The 10,381-nt window shown below is 71.3% G+C and overlaps 1 protein-coding gene across 7 annotated transcripts; it reads left to right on the forward strand.

The window, feature by feature from the left end:
• The first annotated feature begins 411 nt into the window (after nt 1–411).
• DENND4B (DENN domain containing 4B) lies at nt 412–9,810 on the forward strand. 7 transcript variants are annotated; one of them, XM_087772288.1, is made up of 28 exons: nt 456–494; nt 2,018–2,071; nt 2,514–2,824; nt 2,903–3,155; nt 3,249–3,318; nt 3,477–3,646; nt 3,737–3,978; nt 4,067–4,133; nt 4,217–4,275; nt 4,370–4,514; nt 4,606–4,781; nt 4,892–4,992; nt 5,068–5,283; nt 5,358–5,503; nt 5,578–5,717; nt 5,796–5,919; nt 6,040–6,246; nt 6,324–6,452; nt 6,531–6,672; nt 6,747–7,306; nt 7,385–7,507; nt 7,591–7,766; nt 8,218–8,341; nt 8,427–8,660; nt 8,732–8,837; nt 8,914–9,079; nt 9,151–9,215; nt 9,316–9,805. In XM_087772288.1, the coding sequence occupies exons 3-28, from the start codon at nt 2,526–2,528 to the stop codon at nt 9,459–9,461; spliced, it is 4,386 nt and encodes a 1,461-aa protein (XP_087628414.1). In that variant the 5' UTR covers nt 456–494; nt 2,018–2,071; nt 2,514–2,525; the 3' UTR covers nt 9,462–9,805. The 7 variants fall into 7 exon arrangements, 6 of the variants coding, with proteins under 6 accessions (XP_087628415.1, XP_087628412.1, XP_087628416.1 ...); XM_087772289.1 differs by lacking the exon at nt 2,018–2,071 and having other exon boundaries at nt 412–494; nt 3,737–3,914; nt 4,398–4,514; nt 4,700–4,781; nt 9,316–9,810; XM_087772286.1 differs by lacking the exon at nt 2,018–2,071 and having other exon boundaries at nt 412–494.
• The last annotated feature ends 571 nt before the right edge of the window (nt 9,811–10,381 follow it).

Below are 10,381 nucleotides of genomic sequence, written 5' to 3' on the forward strand. Positions count from 1 at the left end.
GTGACGGCGTGTGGCTGATTTCATGGGGGGGACACACACATGGCGAGGCTGCGGGGAGCTCCTGGGGGGGGGTGGGGGGTACAGGGGGCTTCAGCTGCTCCAGTGTCCCCCCCCATTTGGTCTGGGGTCCCTTATTGGGGGGGAGTGGGTGTGAAATGGGGTCCCCCCAGTTCCTGGGGGTGCTGCCGGGGGGGGGCGGGTGTGGGGGGGTGGCCATGGGGAGCTTGGGGGGGTCCTTGAGGTTGTTGGGGGTGCTAGGAGAGAGGGTCCTGGGGGGCTGGGGGGGGTCTGGGGGGGGGGTGTCCTGGAAGTTTCTGGAGGTGCTGGAGAGGTCCTGGCCGTTCTTGGAGGGGTCCCTGGGGGTCCTGGTGTCCCCCGGCGGGTGCAGAGAGTCCTCCCGGCCGCCAGGGGTCGCTGTCGGCGGCGGCGGGGCCGGGCGGGCGCGCGGTAGCGGCCCAGCGGAACCCAGCGGCGCGGCCCGGCCCGGCCCGCAGGTACCGGCGGGGGGGCCCGGGGGCTGCTGGGGCCGGGGGGCCTGGCTGGCTGCGGGGCCGGGTGCAGGGCCTGGGCCGGCTACAGGGCCTGCGGGGCCGGGCGTGTATACAGGGAGTATAGGGCCGGCTGGGGAGTGTATAGGGGCGGCCGGGGCTATATAGGGCCGGCTATGAGGTGTATAGGGCCGGTTGGGGCTATATAGGGCGGGCTATGAGGTGTGTAGGGCCGGCTGGGGCTATATAGGGCCGGCTATGAGGTGTATAGAGCCGGCTGGGGCTATATAGGGCCAGCTATGAGGTGTATAAAGTTGGCTGGGGGTATATAGGGCCAGCTATGAGGTGTATAGGGCCGGCTGGGGCTATATAGGCCCAGCTATGAGGTGTATAGGGCTGGCTGGGGGTATATAGGGCCGGCTATGAGGAGTATAGGGCCGGCTGGGGCTATATAGGGCCAGCTGTGCAGTGTATAGGGCTGTCTGGGGCTATATAGGCCCAGCTATGAGGTGCATAGGGCCGGCTGGGGGGTATATAGGGCGGGCTGTGCAGTGTATAGGGCCGGCTATAGGGTGTAGGGTGCGTATAGGGTGCGCAGGGCCGGCGGGGGTGGCTCTGTGGGCTCTCCTGACGCCCCCATTTCCAGCCCAGGGTTTCCAGCCCGGGCCGTGGGGCCTGTGGGTGCCGGGAGCCGTGGGGCAGAGGGCTGCGGGGGCCGTGCTGCTGCCTGGGGACCCCCGGGGCTGGATCCTGCCCTAGGATGGGTCCTGCCCCCCCCAGTCACCGCTCCCCCCTCAGCAGCCCCACGGTGGGGCCTGTTCCCGCTCTCGCTGCAGCCAGAGGCAAAGCCCAGCCTCTCCCACGGGACCCCTCCGTGGGGCTGCCCACGCCGGGGGTCACCGGTGGGGTCCATGGGGACGTGAGGAGGGGTCAGGGCACCCGTTATCCAGGCCCCTGCCGCGTCCTGCTGGCTCCCAGCGGGGTGCCTCACTGCGGGGGCCCGGGCGGCAGGACCCATGAGAGGGGGGGCTGTGTGGGGGGCACAGGCTGGCGGTGGGGCCCCCCCCGGCCGGTTTCTCCCCACCCGAAGTGGGTGGCAGGAAGCTAAATCGGGAGCCGGGGCTGCGTTTCGGCGGCTCGGCCGTCGTCACGTGGTGCTGGGCTAAAAATACCCCGGGTGGCTGCTCGCGGGGCTGGGGGCTCCCGGGGTCCCCGGCCGGGGGATGGGGACAGGCTCCAGGCGCTGCCGTGGCCCTGCCTCTGCCGGCACGGGGGATGCTGGCACGGCCCCCGTGGGGTGAGACCCCCGCCCTGGCTAAGGGGGTTTCCTCCTGGGGTCGTGGGGCCACCGCAGTGTCCCTGCCTGGGGTCTCCGTGTTCGGGGTTGGGACCGGTTTGCCCCCCCCCCCCCGGTGCGGCTGGGACAGAGCCGGCGTCATGCCACGGTGCCCCGTGGAGGGGGGGTGACGGCCGTGGGGGTGTGACGTGGGTGTTCACGGCCTCCTTGCCTGCTTCCTTCCCCTTTCCAGCCCACCCCGTGCAGCTCTCCGGTGGCCTCTGCGGACCCCTCCTGCGGTGCCCGGGCAAGCTGGGGGCGCTGGGGACAGGGAGGGGGTGCATGGAGGGGAGAGGGGCCGGCTGCGGGCCAGGGGTGCCGCCACCAAGCCGGGGGGGCCATGCTGCAGGGTGGGGGTCCTGTCTCAGGGGCGCTGCCCGGGGGGCGTCCCCCCGCAGCCACCGTGTTCAGGGTGGGGTGCTGCCCCCCCAGGCCATGGGGGTCCCCATCGCATCGCCGTGTGCTTCGCGGCGTGACCGGAAGCCTCCTCCCTTCCCGTCCCCGGCCGCTTTTGCCCTGTCAGCTCCGCCGTGCCCCACGGCCGCCGGCTCAGCCGTGGGGCACCCCACGCTGCCAGCCTGCCGGGGCGAAGGAGCTTCCCCTGCTCCGTGGGGCCGCGGGGCCGGCGGGGCCGGGTGGGCTGTGGGGCAGGGTTGGGGTGTCACCCATCCCACTGCGTCCCCCCCCAGATGCCGTGAGCCATGTCGGACGAGAAGCCCCCGCAGCTGGTGGACTACTTCGTGGTGGCCGGACTGACGGACACCTCACGGCCGCTGGAGGAGGAGAACCAGCAGCACCGCCCGGCCCGCCCCAGCGAACCCATCACTGACGTGGCCGTCATCATCCGCTCGCAGGGCGAGGAGGTGCCCCACGGCTTCACCTGCATTGAGACCACCACCTCGGGCCACCCCGTTGACCTCAACGCCGGGCTGCTCAACAACCCCCAGATGTTCATATGCTACAAGCGGGGCCGGGACAAGCCCCCCCTCATCGAGCTGGGGTGAGTCCCGGGGTCCGGGGCTGTGGGAGGGGGACAGGAGCGCCCCGGGGGTCCCCTTCACCCCTCCTCTCCACCCAGGGTGCACTATGAGGGCAAGGACCGCCCGAAGCCGGGCTATAAGATCCTGGACACGACGCCCTACAGCCGCTCGGCCAACCTCAATTCGGGGGGGCCGGGACATCAGCGCACCTTCCTGACGTACCGGCGGGCGGCCGAGCCCCACGGCCACAACACGCTGGGGGTCACCGACATCTGCCTCGTCATGCCCAGCAAGGGCGAGAGCACGCCCCACACCTTCTGCCGGGTGGACAAGAACCTCAACACCAGCATGGTGGGTGCCAGGGCCCCCCCTCTCGCCACTGCCGGGATGTCCCTGCTGCCATCTGGCCCACGCTGACCCCCTCCCTCCGCTCCCTCCTTGCAGTGGGGCCCTGCCCTGTTCCTGTGCTACAAGATCGCCATGGCCAAGGCCAACACGCTGGTCTACGAAGCGGGTAGAGTCTCTTGTGGCGATTGGGGGGGGTCAACCCATCGTGGGTTCGCCTTGGCAGGCTGCTGGGCACCCACCCAGCTGCTCCCTCCCTCCCCCTCCTCAGCTGGATGGGGGAAATGATAAGGTGAGGCTCATCCTTCTGTCTGTCTGTCCATCCAGGGCTGCTGGGACGTTACCCCGAGCAGGACAGCGAGTCCTTCCCCCTGCCCGAATCAGTGCCCGTCTTCTGCCTGCCCATGGGGGCCACCATTGAGAGCTGGCCGGCCGACACCAAGTACCCACTGCCCGTCTTCTCCACCTTCGTGCTGACCGGCGCCTCGGGCGACAAGGCAGGACGGGGCCGGGGGGGTCCGGGCTGGCGGGGGAGAGGCGGCGTCGGCAGGGGGGGATGTTTCGCCCTGACCGCCCGCCCCACGCAGGTTTACGGGGCAGCCATCCAGTTCCACGAGGCGTTTCCCCGGGAACGGCTGTCGGAGAAGCAAAGCCTGCGCCTGGGGCTGCTGAGTGTGGTGGACCGACGGCCCGTGGCCGGCCGCTCGCTGCAGACCCGCAAGAGCATCTGCGTCCTCTCCCACTGGCCCTTCTTCGACGTCTTCCGCAAGTTCCTCATGTTTATCTACCGCTACTCCATCTCGGGGCCCCACGTGCTGCCCCTCGAGACGTGAGCGCCGGGCGGGGGGAGGTTTGGGGGGGGACAAGGGGGTGGCCCCCGTCGCCTGCCCCCGCTGACGGGCCCCTCTGCCCTGCAGGCACATCTCCCACTTCATGCACAACGTCCCCTTCCCGTCCCCGCAGCGGCCGCGCATCCTGGTCCAGGTGAGTCATCGTGTGTCCCCCTCGCTGTCCCCGTCCCTGTGCTGGCTCCCCCCAGCCCACCGTGTCCCCCTGTCCCCCCGCAGATGTCCCCGTATGACAACCTGCTGCTGTGCCGGCCCGTGTCCTCCCCGCTGCCGCTCAGGTAGGGATGGCTGCGGGGCGCTGGGGCTGGAGGGGACACCCGCACACATGGGAGGGGGACATGGGGCGGCTGAGTGACGTCCCCCCCCCCGCAGCGGCGCCAGCTTCCTGACGCTGCTGCAGAACCTGGGCCCCGACAACGCGGTGGCACTGCTGGTGGCCGTGCTGACCGAGCAGAAGCTCCTCATCCACTCCCTCCGTCCCGACGTCCTGACCAGCGTGGGCGAAGCCCTGGTGGCGGTGAGTGCCGGGGAGGGGACACTGCGGGGGACACGCCGCGGCGCTGGGGACCCCCGGCCCACGGCGCTGACCGCCCTTGTCCTGTCCCCAGATGATCTTCCCCCTGCGCTGGCAGTGCCCCTACATCCCGCTGTGCCCGCTGGCGCTGGCTGACGTGCTGTGTGCCCCCGTGCCCTTCATTGTAGGCATCCACTCCAGCTACTTCGACCTCTACGAGCCCCCCAGGGACGTCATCTTCGTCGACCTGGACACCAACACCATCTTCCAGTGAGTGGCCCCCAATTCCTGGCCACGGCGGGTGGGTTTCCCCAGCTGGGTGCTGCCTGGCGGGATGCCAGGGGTCCGCCGTTCCTCCCCTTGTCCCTCTGTCCCCCCAGGAGCGAGGAACGCAAGCTGCTGTCCCCCCGCTCCCTGCCCCGCCGGCCCTGCAAGGTGCTGCTGGCCTCGCTGCACAGCCTCTCCCAGCAGCTGGACGAGAGTGAGTGGGGGTCCAGGGGGGTCCCCACAGCCGTGTGAGCCCCCCACCCTAATTTTTCCCCCCTTGCTTTCGCAGTGTACAGCGGGCCGGGGGAAGAGGCGTCGCTGGAGCTGCTGCTGAGCGACGCGGAGGTGGCGCGAGGCCGGCGGGCGCAGCTGGAGCTGGAGGCGCGGGCGGCTTTCCTGCGCTTCATGGCCTGCGTCCTGCGGGGTTACCGCTCCTTCCTGTGCCCCATCGCCCTGGCGCCCGCCCCGGCCGGCCGCGACGCCGGCAGCCTCTTCGCCCTACAGGGTGGGTGGGCGACGGGGAAAGGGGTGACCAGGGAGGGGTCGGCTGGATTTAACCCCGCTATCCCGTCCCCTCAGGGTTCCTCAAATCCCGGGAGCGGGCGTACCACCGGTTTTACAGCCAGCTGCTGCGCACCCAGCTCTTCACCCAGTTCATCGAGGACTGCTCCTTTGCCAGCGACCGAGACCCCTGCCTCGAGTTTTTCGACACCTGCGTGGATAAGGTGGGTCCCGCCGGCTCCGTGTCGTGTCCCTGTGTGTCCCCCCTGCCCAGTGACACCCCGCGCCCCCTCCCCAGGTGCAGGCAGACCTGGAGAAGCCGGAGGACACCCCGCTGATGGAGCTGGACGACCCGCGGGGGGGCGAGCACACCGTCTTCATCACCCCCCCCGAGCAGCCGGCGGGTCCCGACGGCGCCGAGCTGCCTGCGCGGTACCGGTGAGACCTCCCCCCACCGCCCCCAGCCCCGCCGCCCCCCCGGGCCCCCCCAAATCATCCTCTGCTCCCCCCCGCCAGCTACGACGGGTTCCCCACCCTGCGCCCCGAGCTGCTGGAGCCCCCCCGGGACCCGCTGGTGGCCCAGCTGTGCCAGGCCAGGAGCAGTGCCCCCAGCAGCCCGGCCCCGCGCAGGACCAAGCAGGTGAGCGGGGCCAATGGTGCGACGAGTTGGCCGGGCCACAGCGGGGACGGGACAGCGAGGGGCGCAGGACACCGGCTGTGCCCCCCCCCAGCTCCCTCCTCTTCCTCCCCTCGTCCCCAGGAGATGAAGGTGGCCCAGCGCGTGGCCCAGAAGTACTCCTCGGTGCCCGACATGTGGGCTAAGTGCCTGCTGGGGCACTGCTACGGGCTCTGGTTCCTCTACCTGCCCACCCACGTCCGCGCCGCCCCCGCCAAGCTGCGGGCGCTCCAGCTGGCGTACGAGGTCCTGCGCAAGATGGAGGCTCACAAAGTGGTGCTGCCGGATGAGGTAGGCGGCATTTGGGGCAGGGGGGGTGGCCGTGGGGGACCCTGGCCACCCCTGATTGCCCGTGGTTGCCCCCCCAGGTCTGTTACCGCATCCTGATGCAGCTCTGCGGGCAGTACGGGGAGCCGGTGCTGTCGGTGCGGGTGCTGCTGGAGATGAAGCGCGCCGGCATCGTACCCAACACCATCACCTACGGCTACTACAACAAGGTGACGGGGGGGACGCGCACGTGGGGGGAACGCGGGGGGTCCCCGCCGGTGCCTGACGGTGTCCCCCCACCCTCGCAGGCGGTGCTGGAGAGCAAATGGCCGGCGGGCACCCAGAGCGGGCGCCTGCGCTGGGCCAAGCTCCGCAACGTGGTGCTGGGGGCCGCCCAGTTTCGGCAGCCCCTGCGGCAGCGGGAACGCCGGGCCGCCGCTGCCGCCTCAGGTAGGTGGGGATGGGGGGGAGGCCGCGGGGGGCCGCTGTCACCCCGCTGACGGCCCCCTCGTCCCCTCCCGCAGGCGGCCGAGCCCCCCCGGCGCCCCGTCCCAGCCTGCAGCGGCAGACTACCTGGGCCGGCCGCAGCCTGCGGGACGGCCCCCCGGCCCCCCGGCTGGTGAAGAGCGGCAGCCTCAGCTTCCCCGGCGGCACCCATGGTGAGGAGGGCCGGGGGGGACCAGGGGAGCCCCCGACTACCCGGTCCCCCCCTCTTCCCGCAGCCCCGGACCCGCTGCCCCCCCAGCTGCGGGGTCCCCCCGGCTCGGCCGACGGGAGCCTGTCGGACGTCAGCTTCGCCACGGATGAGAGCGACCGGGCGGACGAAGGGCCGGCGGGTGCTGGGGGGCCGGCGGGGGGCACGCCGCGGCGGGGGCTGGCCGCCAAGCTGCAGCAGCTGCTGTCCCCCGGCAAGCGGCCCCCGCTCCGGCCGGCCGCCAGCACCGAGCTCCCCGCCGCCTCCCGGGACGCTGCCGCCTGCCCGCGCCGGGGCTCCGAGCAGCGGGATGGGGAGCCCCCGCCGCGCCGCAGCCCCGCCGAGACCCTGCTGCGCCCACGGGAGCGCCCCGAATCCACCGCCTCTGAGGTACCCAGCTTCTCCCCGGGGCCTGCAGCTGTCTGTCCGTCTGTCCGTCCTCGCTGACGGCGTGTGTGTCCCCCCCAGAGCTCCGTCTCGCTGGGCAGTGAGTTGGACCTGTCGGACACGTCGGTGGGCAGCACCGGCGTTCCCAAATCCTCCGAGCCGACGGCCGACGGAGTGGCCGGGCAGGAGCCGCCCGCTGTGGAGGTGAGTTGGGGGTCCCTTCCCACCGCCGCCCCCCACCCTCTGCCAGTGCTGCGGGGGCTGACGGTGCCGCCGGCGGCGGCCAGGTCCTGCTGTCCAGCTGCTCGCGGTGCCAGGGCTGTGGCGCGCTGGTGTACGACGAGGAGGTGATGGCCGGCTGGACCTCCGACGACTCCAACCTCAACACCACCTGCCCCTTCTGCGGCCGCTCCTTCGTCCCCTTCCTCAGCATCGAGATCCAGGACTTCCAGCTGCCCCCCAGGTGGGACCCCCCGCGTCCCCTGTCCTCCGGGGGAAACCCTAATGTCCCCCATCTTCCCTGGGGTCCCCAGTGTCCCCAGTCCCCCTCTTTGCTCCTCACCAGTGTCCTCCCGTCCTTCTGTCCTCTGGGGGAAAACCCTCACGTCCCACATACTCCCCAGTGTCCCCAGCGCCCCTCTTTGCTGCCCACTGGTGTCCCCTGTCTTGTCCTCGGGAAAAACCTAATGTCCCACCTACTCCCCGCTGTCCCCAGTGTCCCCAACCCCCGTCTTTGCTGCCCACTGGTGTCCCCCATCCTTCCATCCTCTGGGAGAAACCCCAATGTCCACATCCCCCCCAGTGTCCCCAAACCCCCTCTTTGCTGCCCACCATTTCCCCCACCCTCCAGGGAAACGTCCCGCGTCCTCCCCGGTGCCCCCCCGTTTCCGTAACCCCCCCTCTTTGCCACACAGCGCCGCCGAGGACGGCTCCCTCCCTCCTCCCGCCGCGCAGGGACCAGTGCTCAGCGACCGCCGCCGCTGCCTGGCCCTGGACGAGGCTGAGCCGGAGCTCTGCAACGGCTGCCCGGACGCGGCGGTACGGTGCCGGGCATGGAGAGGGGAGACAACCGTCCCCACAACGGGGTCCGGGTGTTCCAGCGGTGCGTCCCCCTCTCCCGCAGGTGCCGCGGCGGTCAGAACGGGTGGCTTTCGCCTACCTGAGCCCGTTGGTGCTGCGGAAGGAGCTGGAAAGTTTGGTGGAGAACGAAGGCGGCGAGTTTTTGGCGCAGCCGGAGCTGGTGGACAGCCACCCCATCATCTACTGGAACCTCGTCTGGTACTTCCAGCGCCTGGGGCTGCCCAGCAACCTCCCCCGCCTGCTCCTGGGCTCCCAGCACGTCGCCTCGGCCCCGCAGGTAAAGTTGGGGGGCTCTGGGGGGGGTTGTGGGGGGACCGCCAGCCCGGCGCCCACCTGCCCGTCCCGCAGGCGCAGCCCCCCGACTCCCCCTGCGTGCGCGTGCGGCTGCTTTGGGACGTCCTGGCCCCCGAGCCCGACAGCTGCCCCCCGCTTTACGTCCTCTGGCGGCTTCACAGTGAGTCGGGGGGCAGTGGGGAGGGGGGAACCGGGGTGGCGCCGAGCCCCCCCATCTCCGTTCCCGTCTCCCCAAGGTAACGTCCCCACCCGGCTGCGGTCCTGGCGGCCCCACGGCCACCCCTTCTCGCTGGCCTTCCTGGAGGCCGTGCTGAGCCACGTGGGGCTGAGCGAGGTGCACAAAGCCATCGCGCTCTTCCTCGAGACGCTGGCAGCCCCGGGCGCCCCCCGACACCTGCAGAGGTAGGAGCGGGACCCCCCAAAACCCCCGTCGGCCCCGCGCCGGCCCCCCCTCACCGCTCTGCCCTCCCCAGGAGCATCTACCGGGAAATCCTCTTCCTCACGCTGGCGGCGCTGGGCAGGGACCACATGGATATCGGTACCGGGGGCTCGGGGAGCGGCGGGGGGGGAACTGGGGGGCTTCCCACCGGCAACGCTGATGGTCCATCTGTCTGTCCATCCCCCTCCTCACCTCGCAGCCGCCTTCGACAAGAAATACAAGTCGGCCTATAACAAGCTGGCGGGGAGCCTGGGCAAGGAGGAGCTGCGGCGGCGGCGGGCGCAGCCCCCCAGCTCCAAAGCCATCGACTGCCGCAAGAGCTTCGGGGCCACCCTCGAGTGCTAGAGGTGGCCCCCACAGCCCCCTCCCTGGGGACAGAGGCTGGGTCCCAGGTCACCGCCACGGCCCCCGCCTCACAGAGGGTTTTATATGTCAGTGTTAATATATTTTTATTTATTTATTCCCCCACCCCCACCCCTCGCTTGTGCTGGCAGCCGGGTGGGCGCCGGGATGGGCTCTGCGCGTCCCCCCCCATCTCCGCCGCGTCCCCCCCGTCCCCGCCTGCCCGTTCCCGGGGGGGGTTTGGGGCCATCGTGGGGATTTGGGGGGGGGGGGGGGGGTTTGGGGGCCCCCCCCCTCCTCCTCCTCGCACTGTGCAATAGGAGCCCCCCGCCCCGGGGGTCTGTAAATAAAAGCCGCTGAGGTTATTTTCCCCGCCGCCTCCCCGGGTGCCTTCTTGGGGGGCGTCGAGGGGGAGCGGGACCCCCACGGGAGGACACGGACCCCCCGGGGTGTCGGTGGCACCATCGAGACGGGGAGGGAAGAGGTGCCAGAGCGTTGGCCTGTGGCCACGGCGGCCATCTTGGGGCCTGGCGGAGGCCTCAGGGCTGGCGCGAGGCCTCCTCAGCGCTGGGGCCCTGTCCGCTGCCGCCGACCCCGGTGGGGGGCGGGGGAAACTTGCGGCCCTGCCCGGTACCGGGGCCAGTTCCCCCCCCTCCCCGGCGTCGCACCGGGCCACGTGCAGCCCCGTACCGGGCGCCACGTGGGCCGGGCGCAGGGCGGCTACGGCGGCCGCTTTGGGCCCAAATTCCCCCGCGGGGGGGGGGGTGGGGGGGTGGTTTTTGCCCGCCGACACCGCGCGCGGCCGGCGGTACCCGGATGTCCAGGCTCGGGGACCCATTAAAGGCGCCCCGCGGGGAAGCTCGGCGGCTTCCCATTGGCGGAGCCGCGCGCCAATCTTCGCGCCCGCCCGCCAGTAAGAAGCG

This window comes from Nipponia nippon, unplaced genomic scaffold (assembly GCF_047370975.1).
Source record: "Nipponia nippon isolate SJK-2023a ecotype South Korea unplaced genomic scaffold, ASM4737097v1 scaffold_36, whole genome shotgun sequence".
Taxonomy (NCBI): Eukaryota; Metazoa; Chordata; class Aves; order Pelecaniformes; family Threskiornithidae; genus Nipponia; species Nipponia nippon.

Excerpts from the sequence above, each read along its gene's own strand:
- DENND4B (XM_087772286.1), top strand. The coding sequence starts at position 2,526 with ATGTCGGACGAGAAGCCCCCGCAGCTGGTGGACTACTTCGTGGTGGCC. Across the intron at positions 6,673-6,746 it reads GGCCGCCGCTGCCGCCTCAG|GCGGCCGAGCCCCCCCGGCG; the intron begins GTAGGTGGGGAT and ends CCCCTCCCGCAG. Across the intron at positions 7,508-7,590 it reads AGGAGCCGCCCGCTGTGGAG|GTCCTGCTGTCCAGCTGCTC; the intron begins GTGAGTTGGGGG and ends GGCGGCGGCCAG.